We start from the raw sequence: 25,077 nt of genomic DNA on the forward strand, positions 1-25,077 counted from the left end.
AATAAATAATGCAAAATTCCATTAATTTTTTCATTAAAAACGTAACTATTTTCAATTACTTTCTTAACTGACTTAGTGTTTTTAGTTTGATTAAAAAATTGTTTGAAATACATTTTAGTTAAAAATTTAAAAACAATCGATCATTTTTTTAAGTGACTTAGTCTTCCGGGTGTGACTAAAAAGTTAATTGTATCAATTAATTTTTTAATTAAAAATTTTTAAATTTTCAATCATTGACTTAATTATCTTAATGTTTCTAACTTGCTTAAAAAGTTAATTGTATCAATTAATTTATTAATTGAAAAAATTTTCAACTTCAATCAACTTTTTAATAGAAAATATTTTGGTGATATTTTTTTCTGTGTGTAGTTAACATTTCGTTTTTTTGGGCAAACAAATTAAGCTAAATAAAGTTTTTCTAATAGAATAAGATCAATATATAAATTAAAAAAAAATACATCAAATAACGTTAATTAAAAAAAAATTAATTACACTCACTTTAATTCATTCCATTGCATTCGAAGTTTTTTCAAATTCATTTTCATATCCATAAAAGACCACATTTCCAAATCCTCCAAATGCGAATAGGATATTTTCAGGCTGACATTTATATTGGGATCAAATTTATTCGATAGGGCGTTGACAATGGTATGAAATGAATCCACTTTCTCACACAACAACTCCACATTGTTGTGGGCATAGGTGGGTTCGCAGGTGCAGGGTGAAATCTCAGGCCGGGCCGCACAATGGACCGAGGCCACATTGGTAATACTCCATACGGCATAAACGAATGATGCCATATTGCTTTAATGTTTAAATACTTGGTCCTTTTTGTTTTCGTTAAAATGCACAGTACAAAATTAGCTTTCGTATCTTATGAACATTTTTACACAATAAATAATTATTTTTTTTTAATTGCTTTCGCTATTTAATACTAATAAGGCTTTTGATTTTTCTTTTTTTCTTATTTGTTTCGTTTTGTGATTAATCTGGGAAATTTTCCCTTTTTTCGGTTGGATTGTTTTTACACATACACAAACTCACACACACACATCGATTCATAACACATGAACACACAGATGTTTAACGATTTTTCAAATCGATTGGTTATTTGCATGGATGCAGGGAAACAAATGCCCTCTTCGAGTCGGGTTTTATTATATGGTGATGATATTCAAATGAAATTCCTCAGCCACAATTTCCAAAGCACACAGATGTTAGTTGGTTGGTTCTTTACTATAGGTTTTCCCGTATGGGAAAAAACACCACACAAAAACAACACTGACAATTTACACTACTATTATTATCACTAGAAATAGGATGGTGAGAGTAGGCGAACGGAGCAATTTAGTCAAGAGCAGAGGCGCCAGCGGCTGCGACCATCAAAACACCAAGAGATGACTTAAACGCTCAGAGAGGTCTAGTTAGCGCAGTTTTTTTCTTCTTACTTAGTGTTATCAATTCAAAGATGGACGGACGGACGAAGTCGATTCACGACATTCATCAAAATTATCACCAACTTTGCAGGCCACCAATACCAGACTGCTTGAATTCTCACAAAAATTCACCAAACAAACGGAATTCACTGGAGTTTTAATTTTTTTTTTAATTTTAATTCAGCAGATCTGTATTGCTTTGATTTTTAGTTAGTAGAAAGTCTAATTTTTATTTCGAAAAGTTTTTGGAATTCACTGCGATTTGTGATTTTTAAAGGTTTTTTATGTCATTCGAAAATCTACTCTAACAATAACCAGGCATTATTTTAGTCAGTTGGTCGGTGTCTCATACGTAATAACATACGACAACAACATCAAATTGACATTTGACCCATCAATATATCAATTGAATTAATCTAATAGAAATTCCACCGAAAAGCAGCATCAACAGTAGTAGGCAACGCCAACAATTGACATCTCACCCGGAATACTCAATGCTATGGAACGTAGAATGAATGCTGCGAATATTTCAATAAATTTCATGAGATTTATTGTTCACTTTTTCGTTCGTGGTCCTCGTACAACATATATATTGGTTATGGTGGAGCACTTTGTTGGACGTTACAAAATTTGAATATTCGCATTCGTAAATAAATAGCCGTTATTATTACAAGAATGAATTTGATTTGATTGAAGACGGCTTTTCGCTTTCAGATTTCCCTCTCTCCCTTTCTCTCTTTTACAGTTTGTTCTCCTTCACTTTATGTTTGGTTTCTTTTTTGAAGATAACTTCTTATAATTTTTTTTTTTGATTTTTTTCCATTTAATGATATTATTTAAATTCTCTCTTTTATGTGTTTTGTTTTTATTTCAATATTTTCTGATTCGAATGAAACGATTATTTTTTTTTTGTTTTTCTTCGGTTCAATTTTGATACTGAGAGACTTTTCTTTTGCCGTTGGCTTCCTTCGACTCGAATTCGTCGACGACGTCTGTATTCCAACACGTTCCGTTTACGACTGGGAAATAACTTGGCTGGCCGTTTTATGTTTTTAGTTGGACGAAGAATAATAATCGATCTGGTAGTGGTTTCTTCTGTGGCGACAGTCTCAGTATTTATTCCCATTGTTGTTTTTGTTGTATAGTGATTGCTGTTGCCGCTACTTGAAAATGTAGTGTACTTGCTACTGTTGAACGCATGCTGGAACTGCAGATGCAAAGACTATTCCGACTATGCAATCTCTGATATCGATCTTTGACTAATTGTATCGGTATTAGTTAGTCGATTAACCGAATCATATGTAAGGATATTTAAAAAGATAACACAAGTTTACATAGAATCTGAATGAACGGCTGCCCATGAAACTCTTTGGGATAAATTAGTATTCAAAACTCGAGGTAAGTGTATACAAGTGGGAAAGAAAGTTAGAATTTATGTCCTCGCATTTAAGTTAACATTTAATTTAACTATGTCTTGCAGCAATTTTCCAAAACCTGTCATCTTCCAACTACACTCAAAAAAGTGAACCCTATATTTCACTAAAGCCGATTTAATTTTATTTTAGTTCATGGAATTATTACGTTTTAAGAAAGTTTCCATGACTTTAATAGTTTTTTTTTAACTAAAACAGAGGAAAAATTATATACAAATGAAGCATAAAGGTTAACTAAATTCATGAATTCAGAATTTTTTAAAATTTGTATATTTTACCAATAATGCGCCCATCTTGAACTTCGTATGGCGCTAAAGATATTTCTCTAATAAGTGAGAAATAATAATTTTGATTTGAAATGTTTTACCCATTTTTGTGAAATCGGCGTGACATGTGCGTTTCTAATAGTTTAGCTAAAATTTTCTTAAATTCACTAAAGTTTCTAATAGTTTAGTTAAAATTTTCTAAAATTCACTAAAATTTTCCTTCTCGGTGGGTTTACTGTTTTCTCAGTGTACTGTTCACAATACAAATAATAGACTTTTTCTGATTTAATCACGAACTTAATTGATACAATTAATTTTTTTATTTTAAATTGCTTCAATCACGAAAATTATATTATCAATCACAGAATTACAGTGCACTCGTGGTAACGTGAACTAATTAAAACCAAGAGCGTTCACGTTTGCGAAAATGTTCACGTTAGCGAACTTCAGTGAATTTCAGAATATAGCAATATTCGGGAGTTTTACACGTTCTAGTCTATTATTTTTGTTATTAGTAATATTAAAAACTTAATTTAATTTCATGAAATAAATTTAAAAAAGAGATCGGAAAAGGAAAAATATCAGTGGGTATGGAATTATAGAGCAATTTAAATTAATATTTAAAATTCACGGAAAAAAAGCAAAAATAGATCACTAAAAAATTCCGTAGGTGTATTTGAAATTGTATATGGCATTGTGAATCTGCCTTTAACGTAGTAGTACACACAAAAAAATTTCACGAAAAATGTTTCCATTAAAATTTTAATTGAGTTTTAAAAAATATTCAATTAAAAATTTAATTGATTCAACAAATTTTTTAATTGAAATAAAAATCAATCACAAAAATAATAGTACCAATTAATTTTTTAATTGAATCAATTAACTTTTTAATTGACCTTCAATTAATTTTTTAATTGATACTATCATTTCTGTGATTGAAGACATTTCAATTAAAAATTAATTGGATCAATTAATTTCGTGATTGAATCAAAAAAAATTTTTTTTGTGTGATAGTTAGTTTAAGAAAAAGAGAGTTCACGTTATGTGGTGTTCACGTTACCGCGAGTTCACTGTATACTTGAGTAAAAAAGTTAATTGATTTCATCGGCACTTTCAATTCATTTTTAATTTTATTAATGTTAATATAACAAATTTATGTTTTATTTGAGACATCAATTATTTCTTAATTAATTCGATTTAAAAGTGATTTAGTAATTTCTTACACACAAACAGAAATTCTGATTCAATCACGAAATTATTGATCCAATTATTTTTTTATACCCTCCACCATAGGATGGGGGTATATTAACTTTGTCATTCCGTTTGTAACACATCGAAATATTGCTCTAAGACCCCATAAAGTATATATATTCTGGGTCGTGGTGAAATTCTGAGTCGATCTGAGCATGTGCGTCCGTCCGTCCGTCTGTTGAAATCACGCTAACTTCCGAACGAAACAAGCTATCGACTTGAAACTTGGCACAAGTAGTTGTTATTGATGTAGGTCAGATGGTATTGCAAATGGGCCATATCGGTCCACTTTTACGTATAGCCCCATATAAACGGACCCCAAATTTGGCTTGCGATTGCTCTAAGAAAAGCAAATTTCATCCGATTCCGGCTGAAATTTGGTACATGGTGTTAGTATATGGTCTCTAACAACCATGCAAAAATTGGCCCACTTCGGTCCATAATTACATATAGCCCCCATATAAACCGATCCCCCGATTTGGCTTGCGGAACATCTAAGAGAACCAAATTTCATCCGATCCGTCTAAAATTTGGTACATGGTGTTAGTATATGGTCTCTAACAACCATGCAAAAATTGGCCCACTTCGGTCCATAATTATATAGCCCCCATATAAACCGATCCCCCGATTTGGCTTGCGGAGCCTCTACGAGAAGCAAATTTCATCCGATCCGGCTGAAATTTGGTACATGGTGTTGGTATATGTTCTCTAATGAGCATTCCAAAATTGGTCCATATCGGTCCATAATTATATATAGCCCCCATATAAGCCGATCCCCAGATTTGACCTCCGGAGCCTCTTAGAGGAGCAAAATTCATCCGATCCGGTTGAAATTTGGTACGTGGTGTTAGTATATAGTCTCTAACAACCATGCAAAAATTGGTCCATATCGGTCCATAATTATATATAACCCCATATAAATCGATCCCCAGATTTGTCCTCCGGAGCCTCTTGGAGGAGCAAAATTCATCCAATCCGGTTGAAATTTGGAACATGGTGTTAGAATGTGGTCTCTAATAAACACGCAAGAATTGGTCCATATGGATCCATAATTATATATAGCCCCCATATAAACCGTTCCCCAGATTTGATCTCCGGAGCCTCTTGGAGGAGCAAAATTCATCCGATCCGGTTGAAATTTGCAACGTGGTGTTAGTGGTGTTAGTAGTACCAAAATTGATCTATATCGGTCTATAGTTATATATAGCCGATCCCCAATCACACAAAAATTGGTCCATATCGGTTCATAATCATGGTTGCCACTCGACTCAAAAATAATCTACCAAAATTTTATTTCTATAGAAAATTTTGTCAAAATGTTATTTCTATAGAAAATTTTGTCAAAATTTTATTTCTATAGAAAATTTTTTTCCAAATTTTACTTCTATAGAAAATGTTGTCAAAATTTTATTTCTATAGAAACTTTAAACTTAATTATATACGTATTTAATCGGCCTTTTTTAGTTTAATATATACCACGTATGGACTATGTGGTATATATTACGGTGTTAGGAAGTTTTAAGATACCTTGCCAACGGCAAGTGTTACCGCAACCCAAGTAATTCGATTGTGGATGACCGTCTTCAGTAGAAGTTTCTACGCAATCCATGGTGGAGGGTACATAAGCTTCGGCCTGGCCGAACTTACGGCCGTATATACTTGTTTTTACTGAAATATCTTCAATCACGATAGTATCAATCACAGTTTTAATTCTACATTAAAATAATACTTGATTAAAACATTCATTGATTACATCAGCAAATTTCAGTTAATATTTTAATTGATTCAATTAAAAATTTAATTGATGTTGATTGCAAAACTCAATCAATTTATTCATTACAAACGTAACTATTTTCAATTACTTTCGTAATTAATTTAGGGTTTTTAGTTTAATTAAAAAATTGATTGTTTAAAATAAATTTTTAGTTCAAAATTCCTTGACTTGTCAAATTGAAGAAAATTGAATAATATTTTTTTGTGTTGCTTAAAAAAGTTCATATTTTCAAGGAAAAAAATTGACTACTTTGATTACTGATGTCCACTTAGGAGGACATTCGAAAACAACACCAAACTCTATTTCCCCACTTAGTTTCGATTTATTTCTCGATATTATTTTAAAGTAGAGGCTTTAATCTAAATAAGCTATAAACATTTTTCTTATTGGTGTTCACTAAAATGTATTTTTGTAAACTTATTTAGAAATAAACGAAAATACGAAATTTTGCAACCATTTTTCTACTGTATGTCTCCGATTCAATCACGAAATTAATTGATCCAATTAATTTTTTAATTGAAATGTCTTCAATCACAGAAATGATAGTATCAATTAAAAAATTAATTGACAGTCAATTAAAAAATTAATTGATCCAATTAAAAAATTAATTGAAACTGTTAATTTGTGTGATTGATTTTTATTTCAATTAAAAAAATTGTTGAATTAATTAAATTTTTAATTGAATATTTTTAAAAACTCAATTAAGATTTTAATTGGAAAAATTTTCGTGAAATTTTTTTCTGTGTAGTAAATGGACATTCATTCAAAAACTATAGCTGATTTTTTTCGTTTTTTTATACCCTCCATCATAGGATGGGGGTATATTAACTTTGTCATTCCGTTTGTAACACATCGAAATATTACTCTAAGACCCCATAAAGTATATATATTCTGGGTCGTGGTGAAATTCTGAGTCGATCTAAGCATGTCCGTCCGTCCGTCCGTCTGTTGAAATCACGCTAACTTCCGAACGAAACAAGCTATCGACTTGAAACTTGGCACAAGTAGTTGTTATCGATGTAGGTCGGATGGTATTGAAAATGGGCCATATCGGTCCACTTTTACGTATAGCCCCCATATAAAGGGACCCTCAGATTTGGCTTGTGGAGCCTCTAACAGAAGCATATTTTATCCGATCCGGCTGAAATTTGGTACATGGTGTTGGTATATGGTCTCTAACAACCATGCAAAAATTGGTCCACATCGGTCCATAATTATATATAGCCCCCATATAAACCGATCCCCAGATTTGGCTTGTGGAGCCTCTAACAGAAGCATATTTCATCCGATCCGGCTGAAATTTGGTACATGGTGTTAGTATATGGTCTCTAACAACCATGCAAAAATTGGTCCATATCGGTCCTTAATTATATATAGCCCCCATATAAACCGATCCCCAGATTTGGCTTGTGGAGCCTCTAAGAGAAGCATATTTCATCCGATCCGGCTGAAATTTGGTACATGGTGTTGGTATATGGTCTCTAACAATCATGCAAAAATTGGTCCACATCGGTCCATAATTATATATAACCCCCATATAAACCGATCCCCAGATTTGGCTTGCGGAGCCTCAAAGAGAAGCAAATTTCATCCGATCCGGCTGAAATTTGGTACATGATGTTGGCATATGGTCTCTAACAACCGTGGCAGAATTGGTCTATATCGGTCCATAATTATATATAGCCCCCATATAAAACGTTCTCCAGATTTAACCTCCGGAGCCTCTTGGAGGAGCACAATTCATCCGATCCGGTTCAAATTAGGAACGTGGTGTTAGTATATGGTCTATATATATACCAAAATTGGTCCAATCACACAAAAATTGGTCTATATCGGTTCATAATCATGGTTACCACTCGAGCCAAAAATAATCTACCAAAATTTTATTTCTATAGAAAATTTTGTCAAAATTTTATTTCTAGAGAAAATTTTGTTAAAATTTTATTCGGTTCATAATAAAATTTTCATCTTTGTCAAAATTTTATTTTTATAGAAAATTTTGTTCAAATTTTATTCGGTTCATAATCATGGTTGCCACTCGAGCCACAAATAATCTACCAAGATTTTATTTCTATAGAAAATTTTGTCAAATGTTTATTTCTATAAAAAATTTTGTTAAAATTTTATTTCTGTAGAAATTTTTGTCAAAATTTTCTTTCTATAGAATATTTTGTCAAAATTTTTATTTTTATAGAAAATTTTGTGAAAATTTTATTTCTATAGAAAATTTTGTTAAAATTTTATTTCTGTAGAAAATTTTGTCAAAATTGTATGTCTACTTTGTCAAACTGAATTATATACGTATTGGCTCGATTTTTTTGATTTAATATATACCACGTATGGATTTACATACAATTTAGAAGATGGTGTCAGGGAGCCACCGTGGTGCAATGGTTAGCATGCCCGCCTTGCATACACAAGGTCGTGGGTTCGATTCCTGCTACGACCGAACACCAAAAAGTTTTTCAGCGGTGGATTATCCCACCTCAGTAATGCTGGTGACATTTCTGAGGGTTTCGAAGCTTCTCTAAGTGGTTTCACTGCAATGTGGAACGCCGTTCGGACTCGGCTATAAAAAGGAGGTCCCTTGTCATTGAGCTTAACATGGAATCGGACAGCACTCAGTGATAAGAGAGAAGTTCACCAATGTGGTATCACAATGGACTGAATAGTCTAAGTGAGCCTGATACATCGGGCTGCCACCTAACCTAACCTAACCTAACCTAACCTAACCTAGGAGGTTTTAAGATACCTTGCCATCGTCAAGCGTTACCGCAACTTAAGTAATTCGATTGTGGATGGCAGTGTTTAGAAGAAGTTTCTACACAGAAAAAAAAGTGTCTCGTAAATTTAAGAAGATTTTTACAATAATTTATTACAAGAATTTTCCAGAATTTTAGTTCATTTTTCGTATTTTCAACGAAAATTAACTACTCGAAAGGAAATTTTACAAATTCTAAGTAGCAAACGTTTAGTTCATGGCCTACAAAATACGATGGAAATTTCCTTAAAAAATTTCTTAACTGGTAGTTAAAAATTCGTTTGTCATGCTATAAAACTACTTGTGAAATGTAAAGTATTTTCTAAATAATAAGTGCAATTTACTATAAGATTTTTTTGTATGAGAAAATATTTTTTTACGAAAAATGAACTTGAAAGTGGATAGGAATTTCTTACTGACAATTCCTATAGTTAATAATTGTTGGTAAAAAATTACCCAATGAAATATTTTTAGTTCACATGTAATTAAATTTATAGACATTTTCATCAAAAATGGTAGATAACATTTCATGAAAATTTTGCAAATTTTAAGTTAAACGTTTCATCGTTCATAAACTGGTGTGCCTTTACGAACATTATTCTTAGAGTAAATTGTCAGCAGATGCGATGAACTAATGCATAGTACAGAGATCTTTATCGGCATAGTGGAATGTGATTAATGTAAAGATGATGTTACTTGAGTTTTGTTGTGTATACATGAGCGTGGGGTTGTTTTTATTTTTGTTCATTTAGTGGTTTGTGTGTGTGTGTTTTTTATTCGCGGATGGTTTATTTGGCTGGATGAGGTGTTGTTTTCAATAAAGGCACATGTGTTTTTGTTGTTGTAGGAATGTTTTGGCTTTGCTTGGTTTTGTTTGGCATGCTTCAGTTGTGTAGTTGGCGTTGGCGTGGATTGTTGCATCTTTTAAGCAGGTATGCAACAAGGGAATATAAAGGCATGGAATATTTTGGATTTTTGAGACATATATTGGTGTTTGTTTATTAAACCTTTTAAATGAAAGTTATTAATATTTTATTGGTAGTGTAGAAAAAAGTTATGAAGAATATTTAGGAAAATATGTATGTTGAAATTAAAAGTGTATTGAAATTTTTATTATTCAATATAAAAAATTAATATTCAATTCCAGATGAATTTGGAAAACGTTTGTTATATCTCAGCGTATAGTTTAGTCATAAATTGGTAAGTATATATTTTTTTAAATGGCTTTCTTTTAAAAAGAATATTTTTTATGTATATTATTATTTGTTAATTATTTTTTTGGAAACCAGTTTAATATTTTTCTTTCACGAAAATTTTGCAAATTTTAAAAAACAACATTTAATTTCAGAGCAACTCCAGATGGATTCGAACAAATTTAAAAAATAGAGAATTGGTAAGTTTTCTTTTAGAAATTGGCTTTATTTCATCTAGAATATTTACGTTTTTGTGACCTTTTTATCATCAAAATTACAGGTTTTTAATAGCTTATTTTAGTATTTCTTCAATCAAATTTTTTGGAAACCAATATAATATTTTTAATGTAAAAACAAATATATAATTTCAGAATAACCCCTTAAAAATTTGGACAAATTTTTAGTACTCCTTTGCCTGTAGTTTAATAGTGAATTGGTAAGGATTCTTTAACTTTCTTTCAACCCTGGACAGTCATACATATTTTTTGTACATTAACTTCATCCTTCGTCATTTTGACTACGGCTGATTTCAAGACGCTATAATTTTCATCGTGAGCGAAAAAGTGAACCAAACTTGATTTTTTTTTCTTATTCAATTTGGTTTTACGTAGTATAAAACAAAAATTCATAAAACGGTCGAATTAGTGTAACTTAATTTTACCATTTCCCAATATACTAAAATGCATTTTAAATCGAAAATTAAATTACGTGTCGTCATTTTGACGAATGATGACTGTCTAGGGCTATCAAGAATATTTGGTTTTTTATGCATATTATTATTTTTTCATTAGATTTTTTGAAAACCTATTTAATAATTTTATTTAATGTAAAAAATAAATATTTAATTTCAGAGTAACCCAAATAAATTTGGACAACTTATTATATTTCCCCTCAGCGTACAATTTAATAGAGAATTGGTAAGTTTTATATTAAAACTTTGGATTTCTTTCAACTACAATATTTATTTTATTATATCCTTCACAACGATAACAACACAGTTTTATGAGTTTATTTAGAATACTTCATTATTTCTCTAATTGTTTCAGGTACAAATTTTATGAGATACGTTTTCCAAACGAAAGTTGAATTCCTTACACCATTTGATAAAATGCCCCCAAATATGGTAAGTTGCAAGCTAAAATGAAGAATTAAAAATTATATTTCATAACATGGTGTTAATTTTTAACAATTTTCATTATTGTTTCCATTTTTTTCCAGCAAGATATGTGAAATAATTACCTACGATGAATAAAAAAAGGATAAGTCAAAATGTCCAAACAGCGGGTTCAAATGAACTACTCTCTGTTCCACGTGGTCATAATTTGTATTCACAAAAAACATTGTATTAAGAACTTTCATCATAAGTTTTTATAATAAAGTACTTTTGCTTAAAGAAAGTTTAATTTTAATGTATGAAAATTTTCATAATAGTAAAACGGTTTGTTGTTCCTTTAATTATTTAATTTCTGTGTACTGTGGAATGATTGATTTAAAAATAGTTTAGTCGTCGACATTTTAAAGAGACTGTTAACCAATTTTTATTATCGGGTTTCCCACAAAATAAGCAAGTAAACCAAAATAATACTGACTTTTTAACTTGGTAGGGGTATATAAATCTTATGGTGTTGTAAAAATGAACTAAACTACAATGTTATAGATGAACTAAAATTTAAGAGAATTATAAACTAGACAAGTTGAAAAAAATCTTAAGGGCTAAATCATGGTCAATATTACTACAGTTTAGTTCATTTTGCAATGGAAAAGGGTTCACTGTTTTTTCAGTGTACGCAATCCATGATGGAGGGTACATAAGCTTCGGCCTGGCCGAACTTACGGCCGTATATACTTTTTTTTGTGATTTTTTTTCCTCACATTTCGAAAGATATTATAGGCCAAATAGCTATTATTTTCGTAAGGCCATTTGCTCACAATTCAAGAATCAAGTTGTCAGAACAAACTTATATCGCTCTTGCAGTAATTAAGGTAGGTCTGCAAAATTAAAATTTTTATTCTACATGCTGTTAGTACAAGTAAAACTAGATGAAAAAATGTTCTTAAAATTAGGATTACTGCGGTATTGAAATGGTTAAAAAATGTTTAAAATGTCTATATGTAGTTCAAGACAGACACAATTTAAGAAAAATTTACTCATTTGAGAAATATATGAATGTAATTACATTTGAAGTCGACTTTTTGTAATCGTCTAATGTGGAATTATGTACGTTCCCTAACTATCGGATCGCCCCATTACGTTTTATGAAACTTTTGAAAAGAATAGTTGTACACTATTGCAATCCCTCAAAATAACAAACTGACTCATATTTATTGTTGATATCCAAATTGCCCATAGCAAAAGTCAATTCAAGCAAATTTGAAAAATCCTAGTATCGATACATACACATTTTGGGGGTAAACTTACACAGAAAAAATATCACGAAAAAATGTCCAATTAAAATTTTGATTGAATGTTAAGAAATATTCAATTAAACATTTAATTAATTCAACAAATTTTTCTATTGAAACTAAAATCAATCAAGAAAAATTAGTTGTATCAATTAGTTTTGTAATTGACTGGTGATTGATACTATCATTTCTATGATTGAAGACGTTTTAATTATAAATTAATTCGATCAATTAATTTCGTAATTGAAGACAAAAAATATTTTTTTTTGTGTGTTATATGGCTTTTAAAATTCATCTCCAAGCGTTTTGTTCTAAAAATGAACAAATCGGCCGAATAAGTTAAACATGTTTCAATTAAAAAATAAACGAATTGAATCCAATGTTTTAATTGGAAAATAATTTTTTTTAACTTAATTGAATCAATTCTTTAAATGAATACGTCAAAAATATCCATCCCATCACTTGTCTAATTTGCAAAATTTTCCAAAATTGGTTAAAAGTTTAAAATTATTTTTTTTAATTTGTTTTTAACTTCATTAAATGGTTAAATTTTTTTAATAATAAATGCAACAATATACATTTTGAAAATTTCTCTTCTGAATTGTCTTTATAAACTTGTAGATTGCTGATTCCTGTGTAGAATTCGTTCGGCTAACCGATCAAACTTCAAGTATCTTATTTTGTTATTCGTTGAGCTTTTAAAATTCGAATTATGTTTAATCGAATAATCCAAATCATCAAATAGTTGTACACCCTAGTTAAAAAAAAATTCAGAAGATTGCAATTTATTCCCCAACTCATTATATTTTCCCGGTACTCTCTAATACATACAGTGAAATGCACATATAGGTATGTTTCATATTATTCCAATGAATGGATTGTTTTGAACTTCAAGATTATTTGTTGATATGAGTCGAATAATGGATGCTGTCGTTTCGGCTCTGTAAACGTATGCGATGATGCATGTGGAATACATTCTCCTATAGAGAATGGAGAGAAATTCCCAAAGATCAACAGCGCATATCAGTTAGCAATAAAAGAAACAGAAAAGAGAATAAAGAGAGAGAGAGAGACGATGATTTATCTCAGTGAACAAGAGACCCTCTAATCCTTATCAGTTTGGTTAGAGTATTCGTAAAATGCGAATAATAAAGCCGTCATTTGTTTGGAAAAAATCGGCTTTCCTAAGCGATAATACCTTCTTAGTGACTGACCGATTGTTTGAATGGTCGGTAGTATGTGAATGCCAATCAAAATTTATTATGAAATGAAAAAAGATTAATGCAAAACAAATAACAAAATTGCAAACGTATTTACATTCATTTCTATACAAATCTCTTTCGCATCTTACGAAATCACAAAGTGACGAATTGGGCAGCAATTTGGAAATTTTTGTAAAGTATTTCAGATACGGAAAGTTACGTACACCGGTTTTCCATTGCAACAGTTCAATTCAAACCAAAACAAAAACCTTCCGAATTATCTTCCCTAATCGATTACAATATTAAAATAATTATATTGTTCATAGAATCGATTAATTTGATAGAACAAAGTTTGTTAAGATCTTAAACTGACGAAAATGTTGACCAAACATGAAATATTATGCAACCCAAAATTTATGAAGGAAAAATTTCCTTAATATAAAGAAATTTTAATTAAAAGAAAGTCCAAGATCTTTGTTTTAAATTTTTTTCTCACTAAATCTGGACAGAAATCTAAATCTACTTCCATCAGTTAAAGTCGTATATCGTTGAAGTAAGGCCAATTTTCTTTAAAAATAAAGTTTTTTTTAATTTAAGAAATAAATTTACATTAATTGCAGTATTTGGATAAAAGATTAAAACGCTTCAAATAAAGGCTAACAATTATTGACGAGTTTGCATTAGAGGTGTGCGCGTGACACGAAATCTTCGTGACACGCGTGAGTCACGTGATTCGTGAATGAAATTTTGACCAAATCACGTGAATGTGCGTGAATGGGACTGAACAAAAATGTGTCGTGCGTGATCGTGCGTGAACATCAAATTCTGTTCGTGAATGTGCGTGAGTAAATTTTTTTCAAAATCACGCTCACGACAAAATTCACGTTCACGAAAAAATTCACATTCACGAACAATTCACGCTCACGACAAAATTCACGCTCACGAAGAAATTCACGTTCACGAAGAAATTCACATTCACGAAAACTTCACACTCACGATGACATTCACGTTCACGAAAAAATTCACGTTCACGAAAAATTCACGCTCACGAGAAAATTCACGCTCACGAAGAAACTCACATTCACGAAAAATTCACGCTCACGATGAAATTCACGTTCTTCTTGTGCAAAATGTTAAGCAAAGTGGGGTAAAACTCTGGCTTCTGGGGCCATATAAGTTCATATCGGGCGATAGCTATATATGGGAGCTATATCTAAATCTGAGCCGATTTCAACCAAATTTGGCACGCATAGTTACAATACTAATTCTACTCCCTATGCAAAATTTCAACTAAATCGGAGCAAAAAATTGGCCTCTGTGGGAAAATAAGTGTAAATCGGGCGAAAGCTATATATGGGAGCTATATCTAAATCTGAACCGATTTGGCTGATATTTGGCAAGTTTTTCGAGACTCATAAAATATTCGGATGTACGGAATTTGAGGAAGATCGGTTGATATACACGCCAATTATGACCAGATCGGTGAAAAATATATATGGCAGCTATATCTAAATCTGAACCGATTTTTTCCAAAATCAATAGGGATCGTCTTTGAGCCGAAACAGGACCCTATACCAAATTTTAGGACAATCGGACTAAAACTGCGAGCTGTACTTTGCACACAAAAATAAACCAACAGACAGACATCGCTAAATCGACTCAGAATTTAATTCTAAGACGATCGGTATACTAAACGATGGGTCTCAGACTTTTCCTTCTTGGCGTTACATACAAATGCACAAACTTATTATACCCTGTACCACAGTAGTGGTGAAGGGTATAATAATGATTGAACATTTTTACATTTTTAAATTGAAAACATACTTCCAAATAAAAAATTAATAATTTTCGGAAATAATTGGTTTCATTGGTTCATTAAATTTTGGCTTAGATGTAAAAAAAAATAATTCTATATACTATAATTATAATATATGCAATTATAATATAATAAAAAATAAAATAAGTAAACAATAACACTATAAATCATTGATTGCCTCAATTAAAAATTAATTTAGTTTTTCGGCCAAAATCAATCCAAATTTTAATTGAATTTATATTTTGATTTGATTAAAATGTTAATTGTATCTGTTAATTTTTCAATTGAGTACGTTTTCAACTTCAGATTTTTAATTAGAAATATTTTGGCGAATTTGTGTGGGTAGCTCATTTGTATCACGAGCGACAGTGAGTAAGTTTTTAAGTTCGTACTCATTCGTGAATTACATTTTTTCGTTTGTTTTGTAAGTATAATAGTCGTGAACGTGCGTGAGTTGCATTTTACATCGTGAGCGTGCGTGAATAGTTTTTTTATGAATCGTGAGTGTGTGGAAGTACGTTTCATTGTTCGTGAACGTGCGTGAGTAGTTTTTTTTCGAATCGTGAGTGTGCGTGAATAAGTTTGTTGTTCGTGAACGTGCGTGAGTTGATATATCCCGTCGTGAGCTATTCTATTCTGCAATCGTGAGTGTTTATCTTTGCAGGATTTTGGTTCGTGAACGTGAGTGAGCGTGAATCAATAAAAACCTTCGTGCGTGAATGTTACGAATTCATTCGTGAGCGTGCGTGAGTGTGAGCAATTCCAAAACGGGCGTGCGTGATCGTGCGTGAATGTTACGAATTCATTCGTGAGCGTGCGTGAGTGTGAGCAATTCAAAAACGGGCGTGCGTGATCGTGCGTGAGTGTTACGAATTCATTCGTGAGCGTGCGTGAGTGTGAGCAATTCTAAAACAGGCGTGCGTGATTGTGCGTGAATGACCTTTTATAATTTGTGAGCGTGCGTGAGCGTGCGTGAAAACTCCCTCACGCGCACACCTCTAGTTTGCATCCTTTGTATCCAGTTTTTTATTTTTAAATTTGAAAAGACATTTTTACATTAAAATAAGAGACATAAAAGACATTTTTACAATAAAAACTTCCATGTTATATAAAAAATATAATTTTTGTAAGTTTTTAAAATTAATTTTATATTAATTAACATATTTTCAATTTAATAGAAAATAAAAAATCCCTTGAAAATGTCCATATACATCGACGACACGTCGGGAAATATGTAACTAAAACTTGTTTTTATTTACATCAATGCGATAGGCCGTATTAACTAAAGGAAGAATATAAAAAACAAGCATATACGACCGTAAGTTCGGTCAGGCCGAATCCTATGTACCCTCCACCATGGATTGCGTAGAAACTTCTACTAAAGACGGTCATACACAATTGAATTACTTGGGTTGCGGCCGATGGGAAGGCATCTTAAAACTTCTTAAATTGTGAGTTGGTCCATGCGGGATATATATTAGGCAAAACAAAGGCTGAATAAATACGTATATATTCAGTTCTTGACCGGTAATAATTGCGAACCGATATGAACACTTGTGCGGTAATTATAAAGTCAGAATTGAAATATGTATGGAAGTCGCTTTATATGGGGGGCTATATACAATTATGAACCGATGTGGACCAATTTTTGCATGGGTGTTAGAGACCATATGCCAACATCAAGTACCAAATTTCAGTCGGATCGGATGAAATTTGCTTCTCTTTGAGGCTCCTCAAGCCAAATCTGGGGATCGGTTTATATGGGGGTTATATATAATTATGAACCGATGTGGACCAATTTTTGCATGGTTGTTAGAGACCATATACCAACACCATGTACCAAATTTCAGCTAGATTGGATGACATATGCTTCTCTTAGAGGTTCCGTAAGCCAAATCTGGGGGTCCGTTTATATGGGAGGTATACGTAAAAGTGATCCGATATAGCCCATTTGCAATACCATCCGACCTACATCAATAACAACTAATTGTGCCAAGTTTCAAGTCGATAGCTGGTTTCGTTCGGAAGTTAGGGTGATTTCAAGAGACGGACGGACGGACGGAAATGCTTAGATCGACCCAGAAATTCACCACGACCCAGAATATATATATACTTTATGGGGCCTGAGAGCTATATTTCGATGTGTTACAAACGGAATGACAAAGTTAATATACCCCCATCCTATGGTGGAGGGTGTAAAAACCATAAAATAATACTATTGGCCAAAACTAAAAAATTAAGACATAACGGATAAAATTTATATTTATTTAGGCAAATAGCTTTAATGATATATCACAAAAAGAAAATGAAAGTTCCATAAAGAAACTTTATTTAAAGAAAACAAACATCTTTAGTTCTATTTATGGACCATATTGTTCGACACACACAAGCCGATGCAAACAAACTTTATTTGAAGAAAACAAAAACTTTGGGAAACGGAAATAATGTAATTTTGCCTACATATATTCTAAAAATATTCGCCATTTTCAAAAAAATGTTGGGCATTACATGGTAAAGGGTGATACGGTCAAAATTTGGTCAATATAAACTTGACGTATTTCTTTCAATTTTGCATTTAAAAAACCTGAACACCCCTCATTTTGAAGGTGTGTGTGTAGAATGTTGCTCCTATTTTGATTTTGGAATTCACTCTTCAGTTGTCAAAATGCCGTCCAAGCAAGAAGAGCAGCGTATCAAAATTTTGCTCGCGCATCGCGAAAATCCGAGCTACTCGCACGCAAAGCTGGCAAAATCGCTAAAAGTTGCCAAATCAACCGTTGTCGTTGTCGACAGCCAGGAAGTCTGGATCGGGGGGAAATCGAAAACCGGAAGCCGCTGAGACGACAAAGAGAGTTGCCGGTAGTTTCAAGCGAAACCCTAACCTCTCTCTCCGAGATGCCGCAAATAAGCTGGGTGTATCGTCTACAACCGTGCATCGAGCCAAAAAACGAGCCGGACTATCGACTTACAAGAAGGTAGTGACTCCAAATCGCGATGATAAACAAAATACGACGGCCAAAGCGCGATCCCGGAGGCTGTATACGACGATGCTGACGAAGTTTGACTGCGTGGTAATGGACGACGAAACCTACGTCAAAGCCGACTACAAGCAGCTTCCGAGACAGGAGTTTTATACGGCAAAAGGAAGGGGAAAGGTAGCAGATATTTTCAAGCACATAAAACTGTCAAAGTTCGCAAAGAAATATCTGGTTTGGCAAGCCATCTGTACCTGTGGCTTGAAAAGCAGCATTTACATAGCTTCCGGGACTGTCAACCAAGAAATTTACGTGAAACAGTGTTTGAATAAACGTCTCCTGCCTTTCCTGAAGAAACACGGTTGTTCCGTACTGTTTTGGCCGGATTTGGCATCTTGCCATTACGGTAAAAAGGCCATGGAGTGGTACGCCGCCAACAACGTGCAGGTGGTTCCCAATGACAAGAACCCTCCCAACACGCCAGAGCTCCGCCCAATTGAGAAATACTGGGCTATTGTCAAGCGGAACCTAAAGAAGACCAAAAAAACTGCTAAAGACGAGCAGCAGTTCAAGGCAAACTGGCTTTCTGCGGCGAAGAAGGTGGACAAGGTGGCTGTACAAAATCTGATGGCAGGTGTCAAGCGTGAGGCCCGGCAATTCGGATTTGGAAAAGCGAAAGCCTAACTGAATATTTTTCCTGAATTTTATACTAATTGAACTTGAAAAAGAAATTTAATTTGATTTTTTAAATAAACGATTTCACCGATTTACACGCGTTTTCCCTTGACCAAATTTTGACCGTATCACCCTTTATAAATTCAAAGACGAGTTTATGATTACAAAAAGTCCACTTCGACTTTTTAATGTTTTATCAGATTAACCGTGAAAAGTTCAATGCGAAAAACGAACATAGTACACGCAAACAAAAAGTTTGGGAAACGTGTACCGAAAACGTTTTTCTTTCGTTAGGGTTTTTTGAATTTCTTCGTAAATGTCAAATTTTTATCGCAAAAAAAAAAATTGTTACAAAATTTTTATTTTTGGAAATAACAAACATTTTTGTTCCAAAACCACAGTATATTTCGTTTATATAAAGTTCGTTCCACTGTTCCTTGCTGACTTTAAGTCTTTAATAAGACACATTTTGATGTCTCGTAGTAAAATTTTAATACAGTAGTATGTATCTTTTCGGAATCTTCCGAACATTTTTGAAATATATGTAAAATTCCATTATTTCCGTTTCCAAACAAAACTTTTTGGAGTTCGGTCGAAACAGGGTTTGAACCCACGACCTTTTGTATGCAAGGTGGCCAATTAAAGGTATCATTCTGTCAAATAAGGTTTCTTTACATCGGCTCGTGGGCACCCAAAACTATGCTTTATAAATATAACTGCTTAACTGTATGTGTTGCTTATGCGTTGATGGCTAAACGCAGAGAAAAAAAATGTTTGGAAATGATTCCCGCATCCATTTAATGCTTATGTAGGGCATGTAATTGTAAAAAAGTACTTTTATAGGTTATGTACATTACATGGCCATAAAGACCACGTACATTTTTTTCGTGACCATTTAATATTTTAACTTTTTTGCAGCGAAAAGAATTTTATAAAAACATAAACATTGAGCAGGTACACACGATTTTCATTTTGCGCGTCAGTCGTGTGTTGATTGTTACTTGCAATGGACGGAGAATACGGAATTACTGTGATTTGTGTTAATTTATTTATTCAGATGTGGCACATGGTTTGTATGTGAAAAAAGGGAACATGGTTGCAGGTGAAAATGTTACATGGTCGCCGCAAAAATAGCTCTTATCATATTATTTTGCTCTTCGAATATGATCGTGACAATCATGTTTCTTCTCTGCGTGTATAGGGATAATTGTGTATTGATGACATTAACAGCTACGTAGCCCAGTGGATAGTGTGTTGTCTTACGAACTCTATGGTCCGCGGTTCGAACAGTGTTGCTAGTATTTTTCTGGCTCTTGTCCCCAAAGTGGCTTTGTCCACAAAATTCCCCAATTTAAATTAAAATTCACCACAAAAATCCTCAATAATTTTTGACAAAATTTTATGAAAAAAGAAAAAACAAATTAAGAAATCTGCTCTGGGGTAAAACAAAATCAGTAATAGTTTAATGTCAAAGGTTAGGTTAGGTGTACTAAGTACTCAATTAATAAAAAGTTAGTGGTAGATAAATATGAAGGGGAACCATCTTCATCATTTCTATATGTATGGAATCCTAAATAGTGATGAATACTGATGAGAGGGCAACATTTAGGTCCGAGTCCTCATTAAATGATTTTATTATTGTAGAAAAATGCCTTAGCCAAGCTTCATAAAATTATAAATAAGCTGTTTAAAATAATAATCGAAATGCATCACTTTCACTTTTGTATTTTTTTTATATTATGTAGAAATAAACATAATTTCATGAAAATCTGATTTATTATACTTAACCGATATCCAAAAAAATCCACACAATAAAGCACAAATTTATGAATTTCCCCATCAAATCCCCAAGTCCCCAACGCAAAATGTTCATCCTCATCCACCAAAAAATATACCCAAATTGGAGAAAAAATCCCCAATACTGCATTGAAAAAAAGCATGCCCGGTTCTAAAGATTTTGTCTTTACTTTAAAAATCTTGGTATTGATTCCGAGTCAAAGAAGTGAAGAATACTAGTAAGGATACTTTTAAGGCACAATTCTCTTTTATACTTGGGTTTTGTGTACTTGCTCCTAGGAAACAAATTTTAATTTTTCGCTTTTTCAGCTTTTTTTCTTCATACGCTATCAAAGACCTTTAAAACCGAGTTAACGACAACTTTATTTTCCAAATTAAGACTCGACTTCCAGTAAAAATTATGCTATGTTTCGCGTAAAAAACGTCTTTAAAATAAAGTGTTGAAAAACATGTCCTATATTTGAACGATTTTTTGCTTTGTAGTCAAGATACAAAAAGACAACAAATTTAAATACAATTTCATTAAATTTAAAGAATTTTTCTGAATTATTAAAGTCAAGTTGACCTTAGCCCAAACATTTTTTCTTTCATGTTATGATACCCATTTTTACACAGAAAAAAAAATCCGTAGTTAAACTAACGCTAAATTTAACTTATTTTTATTGGGAAAAAATTATTTGCTGGTAAAACTTTCGTCACGCGCATGATCACAAAACTGTGCAAATAGTTCGTAGCAAAAATAAAAAAAAATTTACTTAGTAGATAAAATAAAAAATTAATCACAATAAAAATTCCTACATGTAAATATTTTCTACATGGTTTCTTTTGAATTGAAAAAGCTTTCATTTAGTCCAAAACAAGTTTTCATTTCATAAAAGGATTCATTTGAAGTGAAAATTCTATATACCTGTTAGGGTATGGTCACACTTGGCATATATTTGATCAAATGAATGTCAAACTTTTTTCCAGGAGCTTTGTCAAAATATTAAGATACCGATTTTTGATTAAACTTTTATCGTGATGTTAAATGTCCAATATGAGCTAAAAAGTTTGCTGGATTGATTTCTGGAATTCTCTCAAATATTTATCCAGCATGACCGCACTTTTTATTCGCTAGTTACGTAACATCTTAGATCATATACCAACTACAGATTTTTTTCTATGAGTGCACATATACACATCACTTTAAGGTGAACTGATCTTAAAAACATATTTTTATATGACTGACTTGCCAAAAAATAATTCATTTAACTCATTACAACAATTTAAACTCGGAAGTTTTATGAAATAAAATTTGAAGTCATATACGGCGTACAAATACGTACGGCGTACAGTACGTACAAATGCCTGCTTTTTTCACTGATTGACGATTATTTACAAACATGTGAAAATCAAGACCACTCTCTTATAATTATGCTCTTTGCAAATGATTTTAAATTGAAACCACCCGTAAAACAATGCATCGAATCTCCAGCCAAAATCAAAACAAAATTTATGATTCTTAATACAATGTATTCGTTTTATGACATTTGCGGTTGTTGTTGATCTTCCTCCTATAGCTGATCTATAATCAGTATTCGGGACAGTTGAAAGATATACCCTAATTTACGACACAATATTTTTCCGAACCATAATGTATACAATATCGGTTGCCACTATTGGTAGAATTCTACCAAAAATGGTGGATTTTTTTTTAATGTTTAGTAGATTGGTAGAATTCTTGACGTTTTAGTAGGTTTTGTCAAAATATAGAAAATCAAAATACCTTGAAGTCTGTAGATATGAAAAAACTTGAAGCCATCGAGATGTGGACATACCGACGCATCCTTAAAATATCATGGACACATTTCATATCAAATAATGAAGTTCTAAGGCGATTACATAAAGATAAAGAACTACTGAATACCATAAAGAGACGAAAAACATCATATTTGGGTCACATTATGAGCAATCAGAAATACAAATTGCTACAAATAAGGAAAGCCTACTAGAGGGAGGAAACAACTTCTGTGGATCAACAACATTCAACAGTGGACCGGCATACGCGACATCGCAAATCTGCTAAGCGAAGCCAGAAACAGAGAGACTTTTGCCAATATTATAAACAATATTTGATTATATATAAAAAGCTACGTAATAATATTATTTATTGTATTTGCATTTTGGTCGCCAATATTCGAAAATCGAATAGGCAAATAAAGAAGAAGAAGTCAAAATATCCCTTTTCAACTAAAAGCTACTTCAATTTTATATAGAAATAAACTATTAATGAATAGAATCTATAGATATATAGATAAAAAATTACAAAAATTTCTATAGAAAAAAAAATTTTTTCAACAGAAATAAAATGTTCACAAAATTTTCTATAGAAATACAATTTTGAAAAAATTTCTATAGAAATACATTTTTGGAAAAATTTTCTATAAAAATAAAATTGTGACAAAATTTTCTATAGAAATAAAATTGTAACAAAATTTTCTATAGAAGTAAACTTTTGACAAAATTTTCTATAGAAATAAAATTTCGACACAATTTTCTATAGAACTAAAATTTTGACAAAATTTTCTATAGAAATAAAATTTTGACAGAATTTTCTATAGAAATAAAATTTTGACAAAACTTTCTATAGAAATAAAATTCTGACAAAATTTTCTATAGAAATACAATTTTGACAAAATTTTCTATAGAAATAAAATGTTGGCAAAATTTTCTATAGAAATAAAATTTTGACAAAATTTTCGATAAAAATAAAATTTTAACAAAATTTTCTATAAAAATAAAATTTTGACACAATTTTCTATAGAAATAAAATTTTGACACAAATTTCTATAGAACTAAAATTTTGACAAAAATTTTCTATAGAAATAGAATTTTGACAAAATTTTCTATAGAAATAAAATTTTAACAAAATTTTCTCATTCGTTTTGTTTTGTTATTGTTGGTTTTGTTCTTTAATCATTGTTGTTGTTTTTTTGATTTCAGCTTAAAACCATGCATTGACTAAACTGCAAGTGTAGCTTAACCAACAGAGGAAAAGAATGTTTGTCAAATTTATTTGGGCAAAGCCCACTGCAAGATGGTTGGATGGACGCACGTTTCGGAATTATCACATTCCTCATCAGCATCCTCTACTTGCAGCAAAACTATCAACCAATTATCAGAATAAATTCAGGCAGTTCAATAAACCCAAGGTGAACCACACTTGAACCTTCCGAAAAAAGGCATTGTTGTTGTTTTTTTATTTCAATTTTGACAAAACTTTCTATAAAAATAAAATTTTGACAAAATGTTCTATAGAAATAAAATTTTGACAAAATTTTCTATAGAAATAAAATGTTGACAAAATTTTCTATATAGAAATAAAATGTTGACAAAATTTTCTATAGAAATACAATTTTGAGAACATTTTCTATAGAAGTAAATATAACGTTTTAGTAGGTTTTGTCAAAATATGCCTCTTTAACTAAAAGTTACTTCAATTTTATATAGAAATAAACTTTTGATAAATAGAATCTATAGACATAAAAAAATTTACAAAATTTGTATAAAAATAAAAAGTTGACAAAAATTTCTTTAGCAATAAAATTTTGACAAAATTTTCTATAGGAGTCAAAAAGATTGAAAAAATTTTGAAAAATTTTTCTATAGATGTTTTGTTTTGTTATTGTTGGTTTTGTTCTTTAAGCATTGTTGTTGTTTTTTTATTTCAGCTTAAAACCATACATTGACTAAACTACAAGAGTAGCTTAACCAACAGAGGAAAAGAATGTTTGTCAAATTTATTTGGGCAAAGCCCTATAGACTGCAAGATGGTTGGATGGACGCACGTTTCGGAATTACCACATTCCTCATCAGCATCCTCTACTTGCAGCAAAACTATCAACCAATTATCAGAATAAATTCAGGCAGTTTATTAAACCCAACAAAAACCACACTTGAACCCTCCGAAAAAAGGTTTTACATTGATAGCCGGCTTATGCCGAAATAAATTCGAAACAAACATATCTCTTTTCCTATGCCACTGTCAAATCATCGATTTGAATTCACATGGCTGGGTTTATTTTGAGCGTGCCTCCTCTTCTTTTTCCATTTGTT

The 25,077-nt window shown here is 31.7% G+C and overlaps 1 protein-coding gene and 1 long non-coding RNA gene across 2 annotated transcripts in view; one reads left to right on the plus strand and one right to left on the minus strand.

Moving 5' to 3' along the window:
- The window catches only part of ltl (leucine-rich repeat-containing larval translucida), a 56,051-nt gene extending 53,534 nt beyond the window's left edge, over positions 1-2,517 (minus strand). The window contains exon 1 of the mRNA XM_075305834.1: positions 499-2,517. Within this exon, the coding sequence (XP_075161949.1) occupies positions 499-800 (302 nt within the window). The 5' untranslated portion in view covers positions 801-2,517. The remainder of the gene's footprint in view (positions 1-498) is intronic.
- Positions 2,518-2,603: 86 nt separating this feature from the next.
- LOC142234662 (uncharacterized) overlaps positions 2,604-25,077 on the plus strand; it is a 52,427-nt gene continuing 29,953 nt past the window's right edge. Inside the window, exon 1 of the long non-coding RNA XR_012721675.1 lies at positions 2,604-2,834. This is a non-coding gene — a long non-coding RNA (uncharacterized LOC142234662). The remainder of the gene's footprint in view (positions 2,835-25,077) is intronic.

The sequence above is a fragment of the Haematobia irritans genome, chromosome 4 (assembly GCF_050003625.1).
Source record: "Haematobia irritans isolate KBUSLIRL chromosome 4, ASM5000362v1, whole genome shotgun sequence".
Lineage (NCBI taxonomy): Eukaryota > Metazoa > Arthropoda > Insecta > Diptera > Muscidae > Haematobia > Haematobia irritans.